At 23.2% G+C, this 26,187-nt stretch overlaps 5 protein-coding genes across 8 annotated transcripts; all 5 read left to right on the forward strand.

Moving 5' to 3' along the window:
* Positions 1-1,180: 1,180 nt before the first annotated feature.
* Positions 1,181-11,217, forward strand: LOC127278114 (synaptic vesicle glycoprotein 2B-like). Of its 2 annotated transcripts, none has more exons than XM_051299669.1 (11): positions 1,181-1,743; positions 7,644-7,691; positions 7,810-7,971; positions 8,213-8,375; positions 8,499-8,620; positions 8,727-8,965; positions 9,395-9,739; positions 9,829-9,973; positions 10,070-10,229; positions 10,318-10,445; positions 10,653-11,217. In XM_051299669.1, the coding sequence occupies exons 1-11, from the start codon at positions 1,680-1,682 to the stop codon at positions 10,682-10,684; spliced, it is 1,608 nt and encodes a 535-aa protein (XP_051155626.1). In that variant the 5' UTR covers positions 1,181-1,679; the 3' UTR covers positions 10,685-11,217. The 2 variants fall into 2 exon arrangements, with proteins under 2 accessions (XP_051155626.1, XP_051155617.1); XM_051299660.1 differs by lacking the exon at positions 1,181-1,743 and adding an exon at positions 5,731-6,036.
* Positions 11,218-11,583: 366 nt separating this feature from the next.
* Positions 11,584-15,169, forward strand: LOC127281650 (synaptic vesicle glycoprotein 2B-like). Of its 2 annotated transcripts, none has more exons than XM_051305471.1 (12): positions 11,584-11,629; positions 11,726-11,773; positions 12,560-12,607; positions 12,718-12,879; positions 12,982-13,144; positions 13,238-13,356; positions 13,426-13,664; positions 13,789-14,109; positions 14,173-14,299; positions 14,490-14,649; positions 14,859-14,983; positions 15,053-15,169. In XM_051305471.1, exons 1-12 carry the CDS (start codon positions 11,623-11,625, stop codon positions 15,106-15,108), a joined length of 1,575 nt encoding a protein of 524 aa, XP_051161428.1. In that variant the 5' UTR covers positions 11,584-11,622; the 3' UTR covers positions 15,109-15,169. The 2 variants fall into 2 exon arrangements, with proteins under 2 accessions (XP_051161428.1, XP_051161438.1); XM_051305481.1 differs by having other exon boundaries at positions 14,589-14,649.
* A 427-nt stretch (positions 15,170-15,596) lies between these two features.
* LOC127281639 (synaptic vesicle glycoprotein 2B-like) lies at positions 15,597-18,902 on the forward strand. The gene is made up of 12 exons (XM_051305458.1): positions 15,597-15,662; positions 15,763-15,810; positions 16,268-16,315; positions 16,424-16,585; positions 16,659-16,821; positions 16,926-17,044; positions 17,144-17,382; positions 17,507-17,836; positions 17,936-18,062; positions 18,178-18,337; positions 18,448-18,572; positions 18,661-18,902. The coding sequence occupies exons 1-12, from the start codon at positions 15,656-15,658 to the stop codon at positions 18,705-18,707; spliced, it is 1,575 nt and encodes a 524-aa protein (XP_051161415.1). The 5' UTR covers positions 15,597-15,655; the 3' UTR covers positions 18,708-18,902.
* A 99-nt stretch (positions 18,903-19,001) lies between these two features.
* Positions 19,002-21,971, forward strand: LOC127281590 (synaptic vesicle glycoprotein 2C-like). The gene is made up of 11 exons (XM_051305365.1): positions 19,002-19,133; positions 19,225-19,272; positions 19,526-19,687; positions 19,846-20,008; positions 20,186-20,304; positions 20,382-20,620; positions 20,680-21,009; positions 21,088-21,226; positions 21,335-21,494; positions 21,557-21,684; positions 21,767-21,971. The coding sequence occupies exons 1-11, from the start codon at positions 19,013-19,015 to the stop codon at positions 21,811-21,813; spliced, it is 1,656 nt and encodes a 551-aa protein (XP_051161322.1). The 5' UTR covers positions 19,002-19,012; the 3' UTR covers positions 21,814-21,971.
* A 428-nt stretch (positions 21,972-22,399) lies between these two features.
* Positions 22,400-26,158, forward strand: LOC127281597 (synaptic vesicle glycoprotein 2B-like). Of its 2 annotated transcripts, none has more exons than XM_051305379.1 (11): positions 22,400-22,857; positions 23,287-23,334; positions 23,709-23,870; positions 23,948-24,110; positions 24,235-24,356; positions 24,416-24,654; positions 24,777-25,106; positions 25,233-25,371; positions 25,446-25,605; positions 25,678-25,805; positions 25,882-26,158. In XM_051305379.1, exons 1-11 carry the CDS (start codon positions 22,743-22,745, stop codon positions 25,917-25,919), a joined length of 1,644 nt encoding a protein of 547 aa, XP_051161336.1. In that variant the 5' UTR covers positions 22,400-22,742; the 3' UTR covers positions 25,920-26,158. The 2 variants fall into 2 exon arrangements, with proteins under 2 accessions (XP_051161336.1, XP_051161343.1); XM_051305386.1 differs by lacking the exon at positions 22,400-22,857 and adding an exon at positions 23,132-23,195.
* Positions 26,159-26,187: the final 29 nt, after the last annotated feature.

The following is a 26,187-nucleotide window of genomic DNA, read 5'->3' on the forward strand; positions in this document are numbered from 1 at the left end:
CGTCTCGTAAAAATGAACTTCTCAGAGTTCATTGTGTAACTCCCGTGTAAAAGGCCCAAGTTTTTTTTATTAAATATTTTTTTAAATTCTATTCCAAAAGAAAAAGTAAAAAATTTTTCTCATAATTTTTGTTGCAACTAATTTTTACTCCAAAATCGGGGTGAAATGTACCTTTTGTATATATATACATAAAATAAAATAATAATATTATTGTATATTTTTAAAAATCTTCATTGATTTCCAATCGCAAAAATAGACATTGAATCATTTTATCTAATCTAAATTTGGGATTGATTATTACATTAACATACAATCTAATCATTAATCTCCTGTGAAAATGTGGTTTTCCCCCTTTTTTGACAATATTTCCTCAATTTTATTCTATGTTGAAATATATGTCATTTTTAAAAGAAAATTAAATTAAAAAATCTAAACTGAAAATTAAAAAAAAATTATATAAATTTTTTTAATCTCATTTTGCATATCGTGTGATTTTTAATCTATAATGTTAAAAATAAATTTTCAAATATTTATAAATAAAATGTCATTAGGATTGATTGTAAATGACATAATTAAAAATTGATAAATAGCTCGATGGTAACGATTTTTTAAGTGAATCTTCAAATATTTTTTTCATCATTTTATTTATTTTTAACTTTTATTTATGTAATAGCAAAATATAATTATTTCTTATTATATAAATACGGGCTTAAAAATTACAAATTACAAAATTTTTTATAATTGTTTTATTATTATTTACTATATTATTATCATAATTTTTTTTATTTCTTAATCATTTTGGTATTTATTTTAAAGACTAACTTTTAATTAAGAAACATAATTTAAAATTTTACATAAAAATTACTGCAAACGGCGGTATAAAAATTTTCAGTAAAAATTGCAAGTAACAATTTTTTATGAGAACAACAAAATAAATCATTTTTAAACGAAACAATTTTTTTTGTTTTTATCATAAAAAATGTGTTTTATTTAATTTCATTAATAAATAATTAAAAATTATTAGTTAAAAAAATTGTTTGTAGATAATATTAATTTCATTTCATTTCTTGGTTGAATAAACTTCTTAATGACCTTCCAGCTTGAATCTAATATACATACACGGAAAGCTATAATGACTATTTGATTTTTCATTAATAATTTTATTATATATACCTGCTCGAAATGATGTGACATTAAATACACACAAACTTTGAAATAGTTTATTTTTAAATTATATATACGAAGAATAATCGTTATTGTCTTCGATAAGAAGTTAGATATGAAAAATCATCATCATCATCATATATCGGTGGGGTAAATTTTATAAATACACATAGTGCAAGTTTCGGGAGACTGTCATTTGTTTCACATCTCAAATGTAATCGTTTAGAATTTTTGTTTATCCCCAACGCTGGTCGGCAGAAAGGGAATCATTTGTGATTATCAATTAAAGATTGACAACACTTAGTCAGAGAGCCCTGTATTTAAAAGAGAGCCTCCTCCAATGAATCTGGGGAATCGAGAACACAACGTATTACCAGTAGCTTCTTCTTATTCTACAATTGTAGAAATGAAATTAATTGTGATTTAGAAGAAAAAAAAAAATTATCTCGTCTCAATTTTTTGAGACAATTTTTCAAAAATTTTCATTTCACACATTATTCAAGAACTAATTTAAAATGGTTGTCAGTGTTGTCACACTGGACCCGAATCATCTTCGGATTTCTGTCAGTCAGAAAATCGGTGAGTCAATATTATTTAATAATTAATATTTTTTTTAATTTTAAGCTTTATTTGACAGTATAGTGTGTGTGTGTGTGTGTGTGTGTGTGTAATTTAAATACAATTCATTCAAAGTATTGATATTTTTATTTTGGAACTTGTATTAATATTTTGAATTAATATTTTTCCAAATCAATATTAAAATTGATTTGATATAAAAAAAAGTCTTTGTTCATCAGAACGGAATATTTATTTGGGATTTGTCCAAAAAATGTACGTAACTCTCACTTTCCAAGGATTCCGTTTGAAATATATACAAGTTTCAAATTTTTTGAATTTTTGCCAATTTTTCGGTTCAGTGAAAAACAGTATTGTTGAATTGAACATGTGATGAAAAGGTGTAAAATTTCGTTTGTCAAAAAAAAAAAAAAAAAGTGATAATATTAATTTATATCAAACGTTTTTCAATTTGTTTTCGTTTTCGAGAAAAATACAATAGTGCGTAATCTATGCACGCCCACTCTGAATTCGCAAAACCAAATTTAAATTACCTCTTGTCATTGATTTCATATTTCGAATAAATCTTAAAATTTTATTTGTCATTTAATAGTTTTCTATTTTCGATTTTATTTCTCTTTTATATCATTTAATACCAAAAACAAGACAGTAAATTGTTTAATTCATTGTGGAAATATATTTTCTATTAATAAATTAAAATTTATTAAAAGTGTTTAGTTAAATATTAAATACAGGTGATTCAAGTGTTAAAAAACGTAAATATTAAAAATTTTATATATAAAAATAACTTTTTAAATTTTTAATTAATTAAATAAATTATTTATTTGTAATACAGTTTTTTTTTTAATAACTTTGAAAAGTTATTTAATAATTTTAAATGAAAAATTCACGCCCACTCTGAATTCGCAAAACAAAATTTAAATTACCTCTTGTCATTGATTTCATATTTCGAATAAATCTTAAAATTTTATTTGTCATTTAATAGTTTTCTATTTTTTTTAAATGAAAAATAATTTTTTTCAAACAATAAATCTTTTAAAATGAGGAATTTCCGACAATCAATAATAGCTAAAATAAAACTTTTTCCAAAGAGTTAAATTTCCCAACTCTAAAGTTTTTCCCCAATGATAATGTAAATATATAGTAGATAAACATATAAATATACCTAATAAATAAAAAATTAATAAAAATAAAATAAATAAATAAAAAATTTAATATATAAAAATTTTTTCTACGGGCACATTTTTGAAAAATAAACCCATGACGTAATTTGGACTCCAGTCCCGGTCAATTTACATTCAATACAAACGGAGTATGTGAATGACCCGATGTTGAATATTAAATTGTAAAAGCGCAAATAAAAGGAGATAATAACTGACTCGTCATGAGGAAATCAAGTTCCAAAGAAAAAAGTGTAACAGTTATAAGGAATGGCGGGATTTTATTTTATGACGTCAAAACTTGATTATTGCGAAAAGAAAAAAATATTCGGTAAATTGTTTTCTAAAATATATTTAATTAAAAATATAATTTAAAAAATTAATTTAAAAAAAGTCATTATTATTTTTTTTGTAATTTAAAAATGATTAGCGGTTCAACAATTTTTATAATATTTACATAAGAAAAATTTACGTATTGTAATAATTGAGTCAATTTGTTAGTATGTCGCACGTGCCACACCATTTTACAAGTGCGGTAATCTGATACTAATTTTCTTCTCTTGTTTTGAATTGCTTAATTATCTGTGAAACGTTTAAGTCAAATGTGATTAATTTCAATTAAAGAAAAAAATGCTACTTCATTACTTTAGTATATTTTTCTAAAAATAATAATAATGAAAGCAACAAAAAAAAAAATTCGACTTTAATTAAGAGACAGATGCATTAATTTAAATACTAGTAAAATTCAAAAATAATCCAGAAAGGAAATAAAAATTTATTATATTTTAATTTCGAAAAAAGTTGGAAAATTTTAGTTTATTTATCAAATTTTGTTTTTATAAAATTATTTAGCGAAGAGAAAAAAAATTATGATAAGTGTCTGGATTAAAATTGCACTCTTAAAAACACTTCCACATTGTATAATAAACAGATATTGAATTATAATAAATAACCTCATTTCTACTGCAATCCAGATATATCTTGCACCAACTAGTTCCAAATTCAAAATAATTTTTTTTTTAATTAATAAAATTAATAAACAATATAGAGTAAATAAACTAAATAACAAATAAATTTTTTTAAAAATAATTGTAACTTAATTATATCTTGAATGAGAAAAAAAAGGAATTTTAATTAAAAAAAAAAAAAAAAATACGTGACTGCGCTTTCATTACCAGAACATTAAACAGACAGTTATAGACTAATTACGATGAATTATCGAAGAAGTGAACTTATCGTTTGGAGGACGGTAATCATATTCACATTGTAAATGTATAAATTAAAATTTTTCTAAGGCTGTATTATGTTAATTTTTTCGTGCAATATTGCATTGTGGTTGCAACTTTTCATATAGTAATCTACATGAACCGCAGGTGCTTTATATAAACCGGTCCAAAGCAGTGATCCGTGCGAGATGTATTCATTTTTAAATACACCTGTTACAATTTCTTTTGTTAAATCATTAACTGTAAGTGCAAATGTGTCTTCTACTTAGTAACGTTATCTTTGTTTCAAAAATTCAGTTTTTAAGTTTTGTTTAATTTAAATTTAAATTAAATTTAAATTTAATTTAAATTTAATTAACATTTTTTTAAACTTTAATTTAATTTTAATTTTAGCAAAAAATGTTAAATAATCTAAAATTATTTTCAAAAATGTATAAAATTTTTTACTGCAAAAGTTTAAATCTCAATATCGTATAGTCCTGAAGAATATGTCTTTGAGATTAAATTTAGCCTAAAATCTGTAAACAATCGTGACTTGAACTTTCGGATTCTAGAAATAGAAAAAAAATTGAAACTTAAAATTTATAAAAATTTTTTTGTTTAATTTCAGTTTTTGCAACATTTTTTTTTCTGTTTAAATTTTTGCTATTTGAATAAATCGTAGAAGTAAAAATTGATCAAATCTTAAAGAATTTTTTTTCAAATTAAACTAAGCAAATTTCATAATAAATAAATTAATTAATCAGAAAAAAAATTTTCTAATAAATTAAATTTATTTTAGTAAAAAAATCTTACGTAACAATAAACAGAAGTAATTGTTTTAGAAAACCGAAAATATTTCAATTGATATAAAATTCGAGACGTAGTCTGACTATAACAAGAAGTCATAAAATTAAGTCATTTGCTTAATCCTTCCTAGTGTTATAATCAAACTACTCGAGATACGAAGCTTATCTTTAAATTTGTTTTCCCCCTTTTTTTATAAAAAATAAAAGACAACTGATTTTCGTAAAACATGTTTAATAAATTGGAAAAAAAATAAACATCAATATTATAATAATGAATGTTTGATAAGCTTTACTAAATCATATGACTGATAAATTTGCAAGCTTTCACTAACTCTTTGAATGATTCAGCTTTAGTGTTTCATCATTTACAAAAAAAAAGTGCACACAATGTTGTAATATCAAATTATTAATCTATTTGTGAAAATTTTAACAAATATAACAATAAAAAAAATTGGGACCTCAAAAAACTTTATTTTTATATTTAATTTCTTTCTTATCAACAAGTGTCATCAGCTAAATTATTATTTTATGCATATTTCACTTTCCTGCTTTGTTTTGCACTTTGTCCGGCAGTCAAGATGCACGTGAAGAATTGGATAAAAACAAGTGATCTAATTTATAAATTAATTGAATATAATGAAAGCATATAAAGCGGTTACACCGTTATATATGAAAATGATTGTACCAGAAAAAACTGGACTTTTCTCTCATATATTGTCTTCAGGGGAGTCGCGAGAAGTAAAAGTTAATTAAATTTTCAACAATTTTCAAAAAAAATTTCTAAATTATAAATTTCAAAAAAAAAAAATTAAAATAAAATCGAAAATTGCTTTATTTAGATACATTTATTATATAGGGTCTTGGGGGGCGATCTTTAATAATTATTCAGGGACGTTTGCAAAGAATATACGGGCATGTTATATTATCAGAGATATGTAAACGATAAGTAGAAGACACATTATGGGCATTTGAGTTTTGCGAATTGAAGGAGCACCATGTCACGTCTCAGTTGCAATAAAATTTCTGATTGTTCACAAGAATTATTTCTTAATGATCAACATAAAAATTTATCGGAAAGTAATTCCGAAGATTCATCATTTTCTGACGCTGATGATTTCGAAGGTTAGTTAATATTTTATATATACATAAATGTATATAATAATAAATAAAAAAAAGATATAGAAAATATAAAGTGTTTTCTCAGATTACTGTTCAAGTCTCTTGTTTCAAGAACCAGCTAACACCAGTTTTTCAAAGTCAATAAGAAAAACATCTTACGAGATGTCATTTTTTTTTGCATTTTTCTCTTTGAATTTTTTTTTTTTTTTTTTTTATAAGAAATATTTGCAAAAATTAATTTACGTTTACAATTTTTGAAAAGCAATAAGTATTCTTTTCCGTGAATGAAAATAGATATCTTTTTTCTCTATGGGTGATAATTTTTTTAATAAAAGAAAATTGAAACGTAAAATTGATTTTGAAAAAAATGGAATTAAAAAATTTTTTTTTTTACCTCTGTAGAGAGATTATGATAGTTTGGTACTTTTCTTTATTATTTGTTTATAAAATGATAAATCATAATGATGTTGTGCGTACGACAATTTACTCTCGCGCGAGTCATCAAATTGATTGAAATGAAGATGGCTTTCATTGGGGTCGAACGTAAACAATCATATTCCCACTGATTAGAGGATCCACATATAAGGGCGCTTATAAATTTTGTCAAATGATTTTTTAATCAACAAAATCTTATCATTTTTTTCCTGGTATGTGTTTACTTAACACTAATTGAAATCCTTTTCACTCTAATTAACACTGCATATATAACTTAAAATTTAATTTGAAATAAAAACTGTTTTTTGAAGTCATAAATTATACTATTTTTTAAAAAAAGTCTTTTATTATATTTTTATTTGATTATTCGTGACAATGAATTTATTTATTTAAACACACACTTGGGTAAAATTTCAATAATAAATTATTTTTAAAAATTACTATTTTTCAATATACTTAAAAATATAAATAATAAAATAAATTGTACGATGAAGATAAATAAAAACACGTCAAAAAATTTTGTAATACGAGATATAATTTAAGTACTATTTTACTGCATTTTTTATGGACATTTGACAAAAAAAAAAATATATATATATATATAAGGAAGTATTTTATGGCAATCTGCGTCATAATTGCTCCTTGAATGAATTCTCAAAATTAAATAGTCATTACTTGCATAACTGCTGTTTGAAACAAATTATTAAACTGTATAATTTTTATGGATCCACAAAGTGTGTTATTTGTATTTCATGTAATTTTATTATAAGCTTGTTTTGCTAATTTCTAGTACATTATATATATTATTATTTTTCTAACAAATTTTTTACTCATTTTTTTAAAAGTTAGTTATTCTTATACTGTGAAGTGTCTCATTATGATTCGCAGGGGTAATGAATAATTTATAATTTACAATTAACAAATAACAAAATGAGAATAATTTTCATATTTTCATAGAAAATAATTTAAATTATAAAAAAAATTTAGTGTTTTAGGAAAAAAGACAATAAATTTTCTTATGTATAAAAAGTTCAAAATAAAAAATTTTTTTATGGCTTATAAGAAACAGACAAAAAAAAAGTAGAAAAATATTATAATTATTTAATAATTAATTTTTTGTGAATTTTTATTGATTTGAGTAAAAATTATATTGTTTATTATTTATTTGTTTACAGAATCACAAACGGATGAGGCCGTTGCTCAAAATGCCATTGACGCTACAGGTATACTTTTTTCAGAAAATTAAAAACTGTATCATATTGTTAATTGAATAAAAATTTATTTTTTTTAATTTTTTAAAATAGAATCATATTTTTTAAAAAACGTGTTCTTTATTTTTAGGTTTCGGTAAATTCAATTGGAAAATATCGATATTGGGTGCCTTAATATTTATGAATTCTGCAATCAGTATTACCAGTGCTAGCTATATCATTCCTGCTGCAGTATGTGATTTTCAATTAAAGACAATTGATAAGGGGCGTATAGTAATTGCTCCTTTATTGGGTAAATTTTTCTCTGTTTTACTTTTAAATAATATATAAATAATCATTTTTTTCTAATTATTATCTTTTATGCTCATGTTTTTTTTTAAATTTGTCAATTGATGTTATTGAAAATTACAGTTGATAAATTAAATTGGATTAAGTGTAAAATTTCGAAAAGTTCTGTAAATATTTTTTTTTTATGTTATCTTGTTTATAGTTTGAAAAATTTAATTTTATAATGTAGTTTTTCTTATTTTTAGGAACGTGCTTTGGATGTTTGATTTGGGGTTTTGTGGCTGATATGAAAGGTCGTAAAAAGGCTTTAATTATGACTCTATTTATTCAAGGAATCTCAGAGGCCATTGCTTCTTTTGTACGAAATTATTGGATTTTCTTGTTTTTTAAATTCCTTAGTGGTGTGGCGTAAGTTGAATAAATTTTTTTGTATAAAATTACAAAAAAAAAGAATCTTTGAAACAAAAAAATTAATGATTAATGAAAAACATGTAATAATAATTTTTTTCATTGAAAAATTAAATTTTTCAGTGTTGCTGGCCAAGTAGCTTTATTATTCACCTATATCGGTGAATTTCAACCAAAGAAATTTCGCAAAAGAATTCTTTCGTGGATGGAGGCAGCGTGGATCGTTGGCCTGTTAATTTTACCAAGTAAGATAAAAATAAAAATTGTTTTTTTTTCTCTTTGACAAAAATAATTCTTTGTTCAATGGTAAAAAATATATATTTATAATTATACAAAGAAAATATTTTTCAGTTTTAGCATGGGTTATTTTACCACTGGAATTCGCTTATGATTCCGAATATTTCTTCTTTCGCTCGTGGAATTTATTTATTTTAGTCTGCTGTTTGCCAGCTGAATTAATAGGCATTACATTATTCTTTTTTCCTGAAACGCCAAAATTTCTCGCGGAAACTGGACAAAATGTAAAATTATTAAAAGTTCTTGGCCGCATGTACGAAGAAAATACTGGATTACCATCACAAAAATACTTTGTAAGTTGATTACAAAATAGAAGAATAATTGCATCTATTTTATATTAATAAAATAATTTTTATAATCATACTTCTAAATTTATCATCTATCGTTATATCTGAATCATTCTCTGAATCTGAATTTCTACTTTTGTAATGTACAAAAGCACTTTTTCCATCTAAATTATTAATTTTCCCAGAATAGTTAGTCTTTTTTTCTATTAAAATTTTCTCTGGATATACATAAAAAAGGAAAAAAACATTGTTTTTTCCAGAAATCCAGTTTCTCGTCTCACAACTCTTGTTACAGTTAAGTACCATATGTGCTAGTTGAATATTTCTTCTTCTGTCAAATATTTATTTATTCACAAATATTATTCACCTACTCCTTTTGTCATTTTTTGTAAATATTGTTCATTTCTGAAAAATATATATTTTTTTCTTTTTCAGGAAATGTTAATGAATAGTGAAGATGCTGCATTGGCGAAATTGGTTGCACAATGGCAAAATAAATCTCTTGAGGCAGAAAAAATGACAAGAAGAAGTAAAAAATTTCAGGATATTGTTAAAAGTTTTAAAAAACAAGGAAAAACAATTATTAAATCATCATTATATTTAAAAAGTATTTCTGTTGCTTGTATTATTGGATTTTTGGAATTGTCATCTTATTATTCGCTGCTTCTCTGGTTACCTGAAATTTTTGAAAGATTTGCTTTATTTGAGCAACATTATCCCAATGAAACGACAAGTATTTGTTCTGTTTCTAAACAATTAATTCCTCTCAATTCTAGTTTTGTAAGTTTTATACATTTTTATTTTTTTACTGTAAAAAAATTATTTAAATGTAAAAATTATTTACATGGTAAAAAATGTTTTTTTCACAGGAAGTCGATATTATTCCTGTTGCTTGCAATCGTCACATAGATCCCAGTGTTTTTATAAATTCTCTATGGTTAGCAGTCGCTTGTATTCCTGCTGCTGTGATTGTACCACTTTTTGTTGATAGAATGGGATTTAAATTCTTTTTAGGTATGGAATATTTAAATAAAAATAAAAATTAAATTTAAATTTCATTAATTAATTTGAATTTAATCAAAATATTAATAAAAAAAATTCAATTTACAGTATTTACAAATGCCATAGCATTTGTCGTGACTTTAGGACTATTTTTGGTGAAATCCTCCCTTCAAAATTTAGTACTTTCATGTATTTTTGAATCAATGACATCTATGGCTATGAGTCTCATGTATTGTCTATTAGTTGTAACATTTCCAACAAACTGCAGGTATTTTATCAATTTTTTATGTATAATTTTACTTTTAAATTTACAAAAATAATAGATTTTTTTATCATTTATTTTTTATCATTTGCAGAATGATTGCGGGAACTCTTTTAGGATTATTTGGTAGAGTAGGAAGTCTCGTAGGAAATATGATGGTTACATATTTAATTGACGACTACTGCGATACATTAATTATCATAGTTGCAGTTCAACTTCTTGGTAAAATTATTTTCCATATTTAATTTATTTAACAATTGATTTAATATGTCTAACTGAAACTCACTTTTACTACTTTTTATCAAACTTAAAATTCAGGAGACAATATAATTATTATATCCTGCTGTTAATATTTTTTCACATAAATAAAATAATAAATAAGAAAAATATAATATAAAAAATAAATAACAGAAATATATTTTTTTACAGTGGCAACAATTCTAAGTTTCATCGTTCGCTAGAAACACAAATGCGCATAATAAATGGAGATCGCAATTTTAACTTAATTTATTAAAACTCAATAAATTCATTAATTTAATTTGCATTTTTAAGATATAAGACAGCACTCTTGTCGAACATGAGGCTCTCGTTTTAAACGCATGTATACAGTTTTCTGTTTTTTTTTTCTTTTTTTTTATATAATAAATAACGAGTAACCAATTACATTTTTTTAAAATACACGTGATAAAAAATTGGTGCTCATAAAAATTTAGACAATTTTTTATTTTTAAACTTCGATTATATACACAAAATAGTATTACTTCATTTTACAATTTTTTTCTACGACCGTTGTACACTAATATTAATGTATATTTATAGTTAATGAAATTGTAAATTTAATTTATATATTATAAAAAATATTTTTTTGTCTGTATTATGTGACTTTGAAAAATTTTTAAGAAAAGAATTATAATGTGCAATATATTGTGTGAAATGTTTGCGAGAATGTTGAGTATAGAAAATAAAAATTGTTATTAAATATTTTTTAAAAGAATTGAGTTTTTTTTACCTAGTGATAACGATTTATAAATAATAAATAAATAATAAATAAATAATAATAAATAATAATAAATAATAATAATAATAATAATAATAAAAAAATTATTATTATAAAACGTAGGACAAATAAAGAAAAAATCTTTATTATTAATAAAATTTTGATTTTTATATTGCAGTACTAAACATTTAGCAAAATTAACATTTAATTAAAGAATAAGGAAAAAATACAGGACAATAAATTTGACTTTAGTCAATTTTATGTCTTCAATTTCCTTATATAATTTAAAGATAAGTTTTTTTATTGTTATAAGCGACTAGTTTATCAGTAAATATCCATTAGTTTATTACTGTAGTTCCTACGTTTAAGTTGAGTTCCGTTTTTAAATTTTTTTTATTATAAATGTCACGTAAGTACACGCGAAAGCTTTTTGGGTTTAATTATGAAAAACATCGCTAAGAAAATTAATAAAAAAAGAATAATTCAAAAAAAATTTTTTAATTAGATCCAGGGGCAAAAGAATATCATGACGAATTTGCTATCAGAGAAACAGGCAAGTTGTAAGCCATTAACATTGTTGATAAGTTTTACACTTTGTAGAAACTTTTTATCTATTTACTTTGTATGTATCTCAAAAATATAATATTTTTTCAAAAATACTCATTTTTACCCCTTCACTGTTAGAGAAAAAAATTGATACTGAATTAAAAAAAAATTTCGTGATTTTTATTTGTTTTTCAATTATTTATTAGATAAAAATAATAAATAATTATTTAATTATTACTTAACCAAATATCATTGATACCTGTAGTGTGCAAATAATGATATAAAAGAATTTATTTTACAATTTAAATAGAAAATTTCATTTATTTTGTGTTAAGATGATCACGACACAACGTATGTGTCGCTGACAGTGAAGGGATTAAATTAAATTAATTAAATTAAATTTGACTAATTTGACTAACTTTTATTTATTTTTGCAGTTTTTGTAAAATAAAATTTAAAAAAACGTTGAAACAAAAATAATAATAATTATAATAATAATAAAATAAAAAACAAAAAAGTTTGAAAAAATATATTTTTTTTAAACTCAAGGCCAAAAATAATTGAAAATATATGTTTAAAAAAAATATTACATATTATAGAGAAACAAAAACATGTTTTTAGTTATCCAATTTTTTTGGTCCAATCAGTAATTTTTTACAATAATTTTTTAAATAAGCGCATAAAAATGCAATTGAAATAAAATAAAATAAGATTTCAAAAAAATAAATAAATAAAAAGAGTTTTTTAAAGCTTAAAAGTTTTCTTAAATCAAGGAAATTTCTCTTCTATTTAGACACACGAATCGATGAATCAATAGCTGAAATCGCTATTAACGAAACTGGTTAGTATATATATTTCTTGAACAGATATCGCAAGGAAAAATGAATAAATTTTTTCTAAATATTTTTTAAAAATATTATAAAATAAAACTAATTATTAAATTAAAAATAGGTTTTGGGAAGTTTAATATTAAAGTAGCAATAATATGTTACTTGATTTATTTCAATATAAGCCTCGGAGTCGTTTCTATCGGATTTGTACTTCCGGCCGCTGCTTGTGATCTCAAAATGAACATCATTGACAAAGCATTAATTACTACGGCATTTTTTGTTGGTAAGTTAATTGTATTTTTATTCATAAAAATAATTACTTTTAAAATTCAGCAAAAAGAATGAAAAAATAAATTCTTTCAAAAGAAATTTTATTTTATCACAGGTGCATGTTTTAGTGCAGTAATTAGTGGATTTCTAGCAAATCTTAAGGGTCGCAAATGGACTTTGTTGCTGGCATTATTTCTCCAAGGAAATTCTGATTTTCTACAATCAATTTTCTCCAATTATTGGATTATCGTGGGATTGAAATTTTTCTCTGGTGCTGGGTAAATTTTTTTTTTTAATTTAGGTTTTTTATTTCATTTTAAATATTCGAAACTCGAAATTCGAATAAATGAGACATAATTTGGGAAATATAGATCAGCTGGACAAAATATTGTCTTCACTTATTTAGGTGAATGTCTGCCATTGAAGAATAGAAATTTTTTATTATCAAATATGGAATATTTTTGGATTTTCGGACATGCATTTGCAGCAGGTAAATTTTTTAAAAATACCTATTTATATATAATAGCCTTTTTTAGCTGCAATTTCGATTTATTTCCAGCTGTAGGATGGGGTATTATTCCTCAACAATTTGGGATTGAGAAATCATATTTTACCTTTCATTCTTGGAATCTTTATATTTTAATTTGTTCCTTACCTTCATTTATACTTGGATTTTGTTTAATATTTATGCCAGAAACACCAAAATTTTTAGCTGAAAGGGGATCGAGAGAAAAATTACTACAAGTCCTCATTTACATGTACGAGCAAAATGTGGGGAAATCGGGAAAGGAGTACATAGTGAGCATAAATGAATTAATTTTTAAAATTGAATTCAGCAAAAATTAAATTTTGATGTATTAGATAATTAAACCAAAAAGGAATGAAATTTTCTGAAAATTAATTTTTTCTAAATAATTTGTAGGAAAAATTATTGAGTAGTGGAAATGCGGTACTCATAGAATTGGTTCACAAAAATAAAAATGAAGTAAAAAATTCAAATACAATTATTCAAAGGATTTTCAATGAACTCAAGCGACTGGGATGTATTTTTAAACCACCACTTTTAACAAATACTATACTTGTATGTTTCACTGCATTTACTGTCACTTCTTCTTATTATGCATTCTATCTTTGGTTACCAGAAATTTTTCAAAGATTTGCAAATTTTCAAGCTGGGCATAAAGAAAAGGGTTCTAATTTTTGTACCATTTCACGTGATTTGCCTTCTTCCACTCAAGACACGGTAGGATGAAAATATATTTTTTATTATACACTTATCCTATATTATTAGTAAATTTTTTTTCAGCTCGTCTGTGACACGCCAATTGATAAAAAAGTATTTCTTAACAATTTAATATTGTGCGCATCTTGTATTCCCACAACTATCATAATTACATTATTGGTGAAACGTTGTGGATTAAAAATATTATTAGGTAATGTATTATTTTATAATGTAATTTAAATGTAATGTATTTTTTAAAAATAATTATTACTATGATTATTGAATGTATATAAGTTATGATATTAATTTTAAATTCAATATTTACAAATAAATTTCAATTAATCTACGAATATGATAATTAGAATATAAAAATTCAATGAATTTCACTGGTTTATTTATAGCTGCAAGTTGCATATTATGTACGGCTGTAATTATTGGCATTTATTTCTCAAATTCATTTCTTCAAAATTTAATTTTATTATGCATCTATTCATCTCTAGCGTCCACGAGTATGACTATTCAATTTGCATATTTCGTGACAATTTTTCCTACAAATTTCCGGTATGTATAATTTTTATAATTATAGAAATATAGAATATAGTAGAAACTATTAGAATAGAAAAATAAATAAAAAGAATATTTTTATTTATTCCACCACGACAAGGTGGACATCCTTCGGGGGGATTATTATTATTATTAATATTATTAGTATTATAATTTTCAGTAATTTTAAAATATTGTTAAAATTATAATTTTCTATAAATTTCTAGATCATCGGGTATAGTTGTCTCGAGTTTACTTGTCCGTTTAGGAGCAATGTTTGGCAATTTTACTTTCAGTTTCCTTAAAGACGAATGTATTTATTTTATATTATTAACATCCATATTACTTATAGGTTAGTGATTATTTTTATGAAAATTTAATTTATAATAATCAATTATTAAAATTTATTAAACAATTTCAGTTGCAGCAGTATCGACAATTTTAATTCGTGAGAGAAAGGATAAATTGAACAATTGATTGTAACTTAATGAAAAATCATATTTATTTATTTTTATCAACAAATCATTTTAATCGACAAAATTCAAAACTTTCTTTTAAATGTTAAAAAAAATTAAAAATTTATAAATTATAAATAAATTATAATAATGTAAATAATAATTATTATTATTATAAATTATACAAATTATTTAAATGTTTATAATAAAAAAACTGTAAAGAAACTCAATTTTTTTTAGAGAAAAATAAATTAATACGATTCAATTACATTTCTCTTTAGTCTCACTTCCTTTAGTTTATAAAAATCTATGATAATTTATAAATTGTAAATTCATGTATCTAGAATTTAATTTTATTAAATATAAATGACTAAATTACAGATTAAAAAAAACCATAAAACACACAAAATTTAAAAAATGAGAACGTTAGTTTTAATTTATGAACAATTTCCATTTCATTTATAGATAAGTTTTTTTTATTTATAAAAACTAGTTTATCTGTCAGTAAACAAATTAGTTTAATACTGTGGTTCTCACATTGAAGTTAACTTGGGTTCTATTTTTTATAAATGTCGCGTAAGTACACTTCAAACTTTTTTCAAACGTAGATTTAATTTTGAAAAATAAAGCTGAGAAGTGAATAGAAAATAATAATTAAAAGAAAATTTTAAATTAGGTCCAGGAACAAAAGAATTTTATGATGAATTTCCTATTAGTGATACAGGCAAGTTTTATTAGTTTTAAAATTTGTATTTATCTATCCGAAACAAATAATACTTTTTTAAAATATTCATTTTTAAACTTACATTTTATTAATTTTTTTATTTTCTATATTAATGAATTTAAATATAATATATTAATAAATTATTGAATTCTTTCATAAATTTATTTACTTTTTTTTACAATTTAAAAAAAAAATGACAAAAAAAACGTGTAAGTTGCAATAACATTGTTTCTAAAACCTCGCAAGGTCGACTAATTTGCAAATATAGTTGAAATAATGATTGTTCGAAGTTGGAATTAACAGTTAGAAGGAAAATGTTTATAAAAATAGAAAATCGTCAAGTTTCTCAAGAATTAAAAAGGAAAAAAAAATTTTCAAGTTACACAATTTTTTTTATATTGTTCTACTATGGAAATTTACAATAAATAAAATTTATAAAAATAAAAATCTTATTTAGATACACGAATCGATGAAACAATAGCTGAAATCGCTATTAGTGAAACTGGTGAGTATATTCCTGAATAGATAACTCAATTATAAATTATTCATATATTTAAAAAAAAACAAGAATTATAAAGTTATGATAAAATTACTTTTATTAAACTAAAACTAGGTTTTGGAAAGTTTAGTGTCAAAGTAACGATAATATGTTACTTAATTTATTTAAATATGAGTCTGGGAGTCATCTCCACTGGATTTGTACTTCCGGCAGCTGCCTGTGATCTTAACATGAATATCATGGACAAAAGTTTATTTGGCACGGTATTCTTCGTCGGTATTTTATATTTATTATAAATAAATCATTAATAAATTAATTAATAAATTATTACAAATTATAATTATTTCAGGTTCATGTTTTAGTGCAGTGATTAGTGGATTTTTAGCGAATCTTAAAGGTCGAAAATGGATTTTGTTGGTAGCATTATTTGTTCAAGGAAATTCTGATTTTTTACAATCAGTTCTACCTAATTATTATATTATGTTGTGTTTGAAATTTTTATCTGGAGCTGGGTAATTTTTTTTTATTCCTCTTCTCTTTACATAAAAATTTTTTCTATTCTGTTTTCTTTTTTTGCAAATACAAATAATTAATGTTAATTATTTGGTAATCTTAGATCAGCAGGACAGAATATTGTCTTCACTTATTTGAGTGAATGTCTCCCATTGAAGAATAGACAATTTTTATTATCAAATATGGGATATTTTTGGACACTTGGACATGCTTTTACAGCTGGTAAAGATAAAACGAGTTTTTAATTTTTAATTTTAATAATTAATTTAATTAATTAATAAAAATTAATTATTAAATTTAATAAAATTATTTTGTTTATAGCTGTAGGATTGGGTATAATTCCTCAAAAATTTGGCATTGAGAAATCATATTTTACCTTTCATTCTTGGAATCTTTATATTTTAATTTGTTCATTACCTGCATTTCTACTTGGATTTTGTTTAATATTTATGCCAGAAACACCAAAATTTTTAGCTGAAAGGGGATCGAGAGAAAAATTACTACAAGTCCTCATTTACATGTACGAGCAAAATGTGGGGAAATCGGGAAAGGAGTACATAGTGAGAAAAAATGGATTAATTTTTAAAATTGAATTCAGTAAAAATAAAATTTTGATGTATTAGATAATTAAATCAAAAAGGAATGAAATTTTTTAAAAATCAATTTTTTATAAACAATTTGTAGGAAAAATTATTGAGTAGTGGAAATATTGCTCTTGTAGAATTGGCGAAGAAAAATAATAAAAAAGTGAAAGATTCAAATAAAGAAAAATTTGTAATTGAGAAGATTTTTAATGAACTGAATCAATTGCAATGTATTTTTAAATCGCCCCTTTTAAAAAATACTCTACTTGCATGTTTCACTGCATTTACTGTCACTTCTTCTTATTATGTATTCTATCTTTGGTTACCAGAAATTTTTCAAAGATTCGCAAATTTTCAAGCAGGAAATAAAGAAAAAAATTCTAATTTTTGTACTATTTCACGCGATTCTTCTTTTTCTGCCCAAAAAATGGTAGGTATTTACAATTGCAATGAAAAATTTCAAATTATCATTATAAATATTTTGAAATTTTTAAAATATTTTATTCTTACAAATTTTAGTTTTTTTTAGCACATCTGTGACACACCAATTGATAAAAATATATTTATTAACAATTTAATTTTGTCTGCATCTTGTTTTCCGACAATGATCATTGTAACATTATTGGTGAAACGTTGTGGATTAAAAATATTATTAGGTAGTATTTTTTTTCTAATTATTATGATTAAAAATATTTTATTGAGCAAATAAACTATAAATCTATGAATGATAATAAAATTTAATTAATTTATAAAAATCCGGTTTATTTACAGCTACAAGTTGCACATTATGTACGGTTGTAATTATTGGTATTTATTTTTCAAACTCATTTCTTCAAAATTTAATTTTACTATGTATCTACCTATCTTTAACTACCACGAACATGAGTATTATATTTGCATATTTCGTATCAATTTTTCCTACAAATTTCAGGTTTGTGTAATTTTGTTAATTACAATAGAATAATTAGAAATAATTTAAAATTTAGCAATGAATAAATTTTGTGACGATTTTAATTCATTGACGTAGTTTTAAATTTCCAGATCTTCGGGTATTATTGTTACAAGTTTACTGGTCCGTATAGGAGCGATATTTGGCAATTTTATTTTCAGTGTTCTTAAAGACGAATGTTTTTATTTTATTTTATTAACATGCCTATTGCTAATAGGTTAATATTTTTTTTTTATATAAAATTGGATGCAATAACTGTCTCAGGACTATTAATTAATTTATAATTTATAATTTTTTTTTTTCAGTTGCAGCAGTATCAACAATTTTAATTCGCGAGAGAAAAGATAGATAGAATAATTATGATATATACTTAATAAATATACTTAATAAAATTATAATTTATTATTTTATTTTGTTGATTTTCATAACATATAACTTTTTTATTTATAATAAAAAAATAATTCAATTTGAAAAATGGAAATTAATATTTATTAATTAATAATTAATAATATGAATAAATTTTAATTAACGTAAATTTTTGTGCCATGAGAAATACTATATATGTATATAACAATGCATAATATACCGCATAAAAGTTATCTGTACAACAAATTTTAGTTTAAAAAATTTAAATATATTTTAAATATTCTCCACTTTATGATAATAACTGGCTTCAATACGAGCATGTTATTATTGCACCTGGTTAACTTTAAGTTGCATATTGTCAATAAATATTGCAAACAGCTATCAAGACTTTTTTTCACTCCAATAATGACCAGTAAGTTCAAATTTACTTACATAAAAAAATTACAAGTTAATTGTTTCTTTGTTTATTTTGTAACAAATTAAAAACAATGATTTTACATTAGATTCAAGAATAGAGGAGTCAGTTGTTGAAATGGCTGTCGACGAAACTGGTAAGTTTTTATTTTTCTAAATTATTTCAAAATATATATAATTATCTGACAAAATTGTTTTTTAAATTATGCTTAATTTAATTTAATAAGGGATCAAAACACCGTAACGAGTTATTTTTTTGCAATTTTCTTTTTGAAAAAATATATCACTAGATAAACTTTGCAGATTGTTGCAAAAATGTAAAAAAAATAAATTTTTTAAAAATTCGAGTGTTTTAATCCCTTAAAATTTTTTTCAACTGATTTTTAATAGGTTTTGGCAAATTCAGTTTAAAAGTCACAGTAATATGTCTCCTAATTTATTTAAATGCTAGTCTAAGTATTGTCAGTACTGGTTACATGCTTCCGGCATCGTCATGTGATTTTAACATGACATTATTTGACAAAGGATTATTACTTACTTCATTTTTTATAGGTAATTAAAACCAATTTTTTCCAGTCACTATAAAGATAGATCCTAATTAATTATTATTTATTCATTTATTTATTTATCACAAAATTACAGTTACAATTATAATTGTTTTCATCAGAATTGAAAACTAAAATAGAAAGTGTAAACATTGAAAATATTAGGTTCTTGTTTCAGTCCCGTCATCTGTGGATTTTTATTAAATTACAAAGGACGAAAATGGACTTTACTGTTAACTTTATTCTTTCAAGGAGTTGCAGATTTCATGATTCCCATTTTTCCCAACTATTGGGTATTAATGATATTAAAATTTTTTTCTGGTTTCGGGTAAATACTAACTAATTATTTACAACTTATATTATTCAAGTGAGTTATTGATCCTGAAAAATAGTCTTATAATTTCAAATCTGTTTTTATGCGATTTGGTTTCAATTGAACCTTTTTTGTGAAACGATTTTTTTTTTATAAAAGATTGAAATTTTTTTTTTTTTTTTTTTTATTTAGAGGAGCGGGGCAATTGTTTGTTTTCACTTATATGGGTGAATGTTTACCTTCAAAGCAAAGAGATCTCCTTATGTCACTAATGGAATTATTCTGGATCATGGGAGATGCTCTTGCATGCTGTAAGAGAAATTAATAAATTATTTTCATTATCTCTTTAATGAAAAATACAATTTTTAAAAATTATTTTTCATTATAGCATTAGGCATGGCAATTCTTCCTCTAAATATTGATATAAGAATACATTCTTATTTCTTCCGTTCCTGGAGTTTGTATATTTTAATTTGCTCAGGACTAGCAATTCTTCTTGGTTTTTGGTTATTATTTTTACCCGAAACACCAAAATATCTGGCAGAAATGGGTTCTAGGGAAGAATTACTATGGGTCCTAAAGGATATGTATAAACAGAATACTGGAAAATCTGGAAAAGAATATATAGTGAGATGCAATTTTTTTGAAATTAAATTAATAAATTTTATATTAATTTAATTTTTCAGGAAAAATTAATGAATAGTGGAAAAATTCCATTAATGGAATTAGTGAATGATAGTTATAAAAATTATCCAGAATTAATTGAAAAACCATTGTTGAGTGAAAAAATTTTATTGGAATTGAAGCAAATAAAAAAAATTTTGAAACCACCATTATTGAAAAATACATTTTTGGCATGTATGATTGGATCTAGTATCAATTTTTCATATGATGCATTCTATATTTGGTTTCCTGAGATATTTCAAAGATTTTCCGAATTACAGGCTAAAAATAAAAATGCTAATTTGAAATTTTGTTCAATTTCAAATGATATTATTAATTCAGGTCAACAAATGGTAATATTTGGCAATAATTAATTAATTACAGATAAAACAGCACAAGACTTACTTAAAAAAAATTGTTTTTTAAATTAGGAAAATGATGCATTTGACTGTAACAATCCCATAGATACTCAAGTATTCATGACTAATTTATTATTATGTGCCTCGTGTGCTCCGGCAGTATTTCCACTTTTACTTTTAATTAATCGTTTTGGTTTTAGAATTTTGTTAAGTAAGGACTTTTTTTAATTAACTAATCTAAAAAATAGGATAATTAATTTATTAATAATTTTTAATTTTTAGGCATAAATTCTTTCTTCTTCTTTTTGTTTTTTTTCAGTTATACATTGTTCACTTTGCTCGGTCCTCATTCTTGCTCTCTATTTCGTAAATTCATCTCTTCATATTTTAATCATACTGTGCATTTACGTACCTCTGATATCAACCAGCGTAACAATGTCAAACGCACTTTTTGTTTCCATTTTTCCCACTACACACAGGTAAGTGAAAATAATCAATTTTTCTGTATTTAAAAAAAAAATTGAATTTTTTTTCCTTTCAGATCATCAGGAGTAACTTTAACATCAATGGCATGTCGTATTGGAGCTGTATTTGGCAATATGGCTTTTAGTTATCTCATAGATCGTCGTTGCTTTATTTATATAATTTTAATAACCCTACAACTTATAGGTGAGTATTTAAATTAATTATTAATTCATGAATTATATCAAAATATATTATTTCATTTTTTTTTCACTATTTACCATTTTAGTTGGAGCAATATCAACAATTTTAATTCGTGAGAGAAAGGATGCATAATTAGCATCTTTGTATACTTAATTACAATTTTATTATATAAGTAGTGAATTTATTTATACTATTTATTGTACGTATTATACTGATCCTGAGAATACGATTTTTTACTTGAAAAAAAAATTAATTTTTTTTATAAAAAGGAAATAAATACGATTGAATTATATTTCTCTTTTTTTCCCCCTCAAAATGAAGTTTAAATTAAATAAAAAAAACATCTAGTTTTTAAAATTCAATTATGCACACTATATGTAGTAATTTTCATTTATATTATATAATTTAGATAAAAATTGACGTTTCTTTTAGTACGTTTTAGTTAAAAAATTCTATTACTATTAATGACAGATAACAATGTAAAAAATGAATAATATAGACACGGTAACAATAATTACAATAGAATACGATTAATATAACTTTTGAATATTAAATTTAATAAATAAAACACTTCTTTCTCTCTCTATATAATAAAAAATAATTTGTTGAAAAAAAGAGAAGATATATAAAATAACTGTAATTATCATTAATTTTCTTTCGAATCTCTTGTGAGATTCGAGAAAAAAATAATATGAAAGAAAAACATTCATTTTCAATTCAACATTCATTTCCCAGTCCTTTATCATTAGTGGAATTAATTTCTCAGAATTGCAAAACGATGTAAACTTGTTTCCCATTTAACACCACATAGTACAAATTATTGTGACATAATAGATATTGATTCTGCGCAAAGGGAGAGAAAAATACTTGTTTTTTATACAAATTGCAAAAGAAAAAAAAGGAAAAATTTGCCAGATACTATAAGATTTCTTGATCAGTAAAGTGTGTGTTATTTAAATTAGAAGTCGATTTTTTTTACTCACTTTTTTTTCATTCCCAAAAATGTTTATTTTTAAATATTCGAGTTTTTTTTCAAAGTTGATTTTTTAATTTTACAAAATATGGAATCTGAAACAGAGAAAAAAACAACTTCATTTATTCATATTAATCCACGGATGTTACCAATTAGTGTTATTTCATCGACAGAAACTGAAAATTCATTAGCAAAAAATGAAGGTAGAAACAAATTTATTTTAATTTTAGATAATTGTTTTCTTAGAGACACTTGGTCAATTTTTACACGGTAATTGATATATGCAAAAGGTTTATAAAAATTTAATAGAATTTTTTTGTTTTCCTAAAATCAAGAAAAATTTTGTTTAAAAAATTGTTTAAACAATGTATTTTTTTATTTTCACTTACCACCGAGTTTTATGAATAATAATCGATAAGAAAAAACAATAACTATAAAAATAACTGGTTCGCCCATTTTTTTACATACAAAAACAAAAACTGATAAATATAGCTTTTGAAATTATGTAATATTACTTCAGTGTTACAAAATTTAACGATGAGTGAGTAAATAAAAACTAAAATTATTTTAATAATAAATTTTTTTATTACCTATGTTATTTATTGTAATTTTTTTTTTTAAATTAAATTTAGATGCGCGAACAGAGGAAGAGATAGTGGAATTAGCAATCAATGAAACTGGTTAGTATTTAATAATAATATGTTCATCTGCATAAAAATGGCCCACATTGTCGATCAGTATAGACATATAATTAGAAGATTATATCAATTATTTTAAATTCTATGCAATTGATTAAAATTGTATAACAACTGTTTAATTTATTACCAAGATTATTTTTGTAATTACTATTATCTATTGTTATTAATTATTATCTACTTATATTATTTATTTTACTTACGTAACTAAATATATTATTTTTTTTTATCCACATAGAAAACAAAAATACTAAATTTAAGTACAAACATTTTTCAACAAATTAGGTACTGTTTTAATAAATAACGAAAATATTTATTATTTATCAATTAATAATAAATTATTATTGAATTATTTAAAGGTTTCGGAAAATTCAATATAAAAGTAACAGCAATATGCTTTTTAATTTATTTAAACATAAGTTTAAGTACAGTATGTACTGGATTTGTACTTCCGGCTGCTGCATGTGATCTTCAAATGACTACTGTTGATAAAGGATTATTAAGCACTTCATATTTCATAGGTAATTATTTTCAATTAATTCACTATAAATAAATAAATTGTTTATAAATTATAAAAATTAATAATTAAAATTATCAGGTTCTTGTTTTAGTTCACTGATTTGCGGATTTTTAGCTAATTTAAAGGGTCGCAAATGGATTTTAATAGTTTCATTATTTCTTCAAGGAAATGCAGATTTATTGCAATCAATTGTGTCTAATTACTGGACAATAATGGGATTAAAATTTATTTCCGGCTTTGCGTAATTATAAAATTTAATTTTTTTTACTAGGAAAAATAAATTTATTATTGTACAATTAAATTAAATAATTAAAAAAGATTTAATTAACTGAATTATAATTGATAAATTTCGATAAATTTTTCAGTGGAACGGGACAATTAATTACTGTATTTACATATTTAAGTGAATGCATTCCTATGAAACAGAGAAAATCTCTTTTATCATTGATGGAATTTTTTTGGATTTCCGGCCATGGTGTTGCGTCAGGTATAAATTTTTCAAAAAAACATAAAAATTGGTTTTTAAAAAATTTTTTTTAATTTCAGCCCTAGCATTTGGTATTATTCCATTGGAATTTGAATTTCAAAGACAATTTTTTTCCTTTCGATCATGGAATCTTTATATTCTGATTTGTTCACTACCCGGAATTATTCTTGGTTTTTGGTTAATTAGTTTTCCCGAGAGTCCAAAATATTTGGCAGAAATGGGTTCTAATGAAAAATTACTTCAAGTTCTTATCGAAATGTATGAACAAAATTATCGAAAGTCTGCAAGAGAATACGTGGTGAGCATAAAAAAACAGGTTTTTCGTTTTATTTTTTTTTTGCAATAAATTTTTATAAATTAAAAAATTGATGAATTATTTTTATTTCTATATTTATGTTTTTCTTATTTTTTTTTTTTCAGGAAAAACTTATGAACAGTGAAAATACATCATTAATAAAATTGGTAAATCGTTCGCGTGAGAAGACGGTGATAGTAAATAAATTTTCATTCTTTAAAGAAAAATTATTAATGGAATTAAAACAAACAAAGACAGTTTTAAAGTTACCATTATTGAAAAATACTTGTTTCGCTTGTTTCACTGCATTTTGTGTAACTGCTTCTTATTTTGCAATTTATCTTTGGTTACCTGAAATTTTCCAAAGAGTCGTTGAGTTTGAGGATAAAAGTAAATCTGAAACATTAAGTTTTTGTGATGTCTCACGTGATCTTCATCATTCTATGAAAAACAAGGTATTTCCTTTATAATAATTAATTTCATCAAAATTTTATTCTTCAAATTAATTATAACAATAATTTTACCAAATAATAATAATTTTAGTACTTGGTTTTATCTAATTAATTAATTTTAAAAATTAGGAAATAGATCCATTCCGTTGCAATGGAACAGTGGAGACTAAAGTATTCATTTATAATTTATTATTGTGTGCATCTTGTGTTCCTGCAATTTTTCCAGTATTATTTTTAGTGGCTCGATATGGATTCAAGATTTTATTAGGTAAATTTTTTTTTAATTTTCATTTTATTATAATTATTTTTATTATATTAATAATTGATTCTTATTTTTTACAGCAATCACTTGTCTTCTTTGCTCGGGTGTTGTTTTAGGTCTTTATTTTGTTAATTCTTCTCTACAAATTTTAATTCTTCTTTGCGTCTATTTACCGTTGATATCAGTTTGCATCACTATCACATTTGCACTATTCGTTTCTATTTTTCCAACGAATCTCAGGTAAAAATTTAAGGGAAAAATAAAAAAAATATATTAATATAAAAAAACAATGAGAATTGTATTTTTTTTTAGATCATCGGGAGTCACATTAACGTCACTTTCTTCTCGATTAGGAGCTTCATTTGGCAATATTATTTTTAGTTATCTCATAGAACAATATTGTTTCCAGTTTATCATTCTCATAACTCTTCTACTTGTCGGTTAGTAAACTTTTTATTATTTGTCCATTTTAATTAATTATACTGTTGTTAATGATTTTTATTCTCCTGTTTATAGTTGCAGCGGTATCAACAATGATAATTCATGAAAGATGAAGTTCATTATTCGTAGATGTACTGACATATTAATTTTTTAATTATAATTTGTAAATGTGAAATATTTACATAATTTTAAAATTGCGATATTAAAAAAAAATCATCTAATCTAATTTAGTTTGTACCGAATTGTAAATAGAAAATTAAGAGAATATTGAATATTTTTTTGTAATATTTTGAAAAGAATGAAAAAAAAAATTATAAATTTTTAAGCTATTGAATTAGTATAATAAATTATGAGACGGTATATTTTTAGTTATTATTCCCA

Source organism: Leptopilina boulardi, unplaced genomic scaffold (genome assembly GCF_019393585.1).
Source record: "Leptopilina boulardi isolate dan_hultmark-lab unplaced genomic scaffold, ZJU_Lbou_2.1 LbouV2_112, whole genome shotgun sequence".
In the NCBI taxonomy this organism is placed as follows: Eukaryota; Metazoa; Arthropoda; class Insecta; order Hymenoptera; family Figitidae; genus Leptopilina; species Leptopilina boulardi.

What these genes read in the sequence shown, in the direction of transcription:
- LOC127278114 (XM_051299660.1), top strand. Translation starts at nt 5,910, where the DNA reads ATGTCACGTCTCAGTTGCAATAAAATTTCTGATTGTTCACAAGAATTA. An exon ending in TGGCCTGTTAATTTTACCAA is followed by an intron (nt 8,621 to 8,726) that starts GTAAGATAAAAA and finishes AATATTTTTCAG; the next exon opens with TTTTAGCATGGGTTATTTTA. An exon ending in AGTTGCAGTTCAACTTCTTG is followed by an intron (nt 10,446 to 10,652) that starts GTAAAATTATTT and finishes ATTTTTTTACAG; the next exon opens with TGGCAACAATTCTAAGTTTC.
- LOC127281650 (XM_051305471.1), top strand. An exon ending in CTTCTTCCACTCAAGACACG is followed by an intron (nt 14,110 to 14,172) that starts GTAGGATGAAAA and finishes ATTTTTTTTCAG; the next exon opens with CTCGTCTGTGACACGCCAAT. An exon ending in ATTTTTCCTACAAATTTCCG is followed by an intron (nt 14,650 to 14,858) that starts GTATGTATAATT and finishes ATAAATTTCTAG; the next exon opens with ATCATCGGGTATAGTTGTCT.
- LOC127281639 (XM_051305458.1), top strand. An exon ending in AATCGGGAAAGGAGTACATA is followed by an intron (nt 17,383 to 17,506) that starts GTGAGAAAAAAT and finishes AACAATTTGTAG; the next exon opens with GAAAAATTATTGAGTAGTGG. An exon ending in TGGATTAAAAATATTATTAG is followed by an intron (nt 18,063 to 18,177) that starts GTAGTATTTTTT and finishes GTTTATTTACAG; the next exon opens with CTACAAGTTGCACATTATGT.
- LOC127281590 (XM_051305365.1), top strand. Translation starts at nt 19,013, where the DNA reads ATGATAATAACTGGCTTCAATACGAGCATGTTATTATTGCACCTGGTT. An exon ending in TTTCACTCCAATAATGACCA is followed by an intron (nt 19,134 to 19,224) that starts GTAAGTTCAAAT and finishes ATTTTACATTAG; the next exon opens with ATTCAAGAATAGAGGAGTCA. An exon ending in TGGTTTTAGAATTTTGTTAA is followed by an intron (nt 21,227 to 21,334) that starts GTAAGGACTTTT and finishes GTTTTTTTTCAG; the next exon opens with TTATACATTGTTCACTTTGC.
- LOC127281597 (XM_051305379.1), top strand. Translation starts at nt 22,743, where the DNA reads ATGGAATCTGAAACAGAGAAAAAAACAACTTCATTTATTCATATTAAT. An exon ending in ATCATTCTATGAAAAACAAG is followed by an intron (nt 25,107 to 25,232) that starts GTATTTCCTTTA and finishes TTTAAAAATTAG; the next exon opens with GAAATAGATCCATTCCGTTG. An exon ending in TGGATTCAAGATTTTATTAG is followed by an intron (nt 25,372 to 25,445) that starts GTAAATTTTTTT and finishes TATTTTTTACAG; the next exon opens with CAATCACTTGTCTTCTTTGC.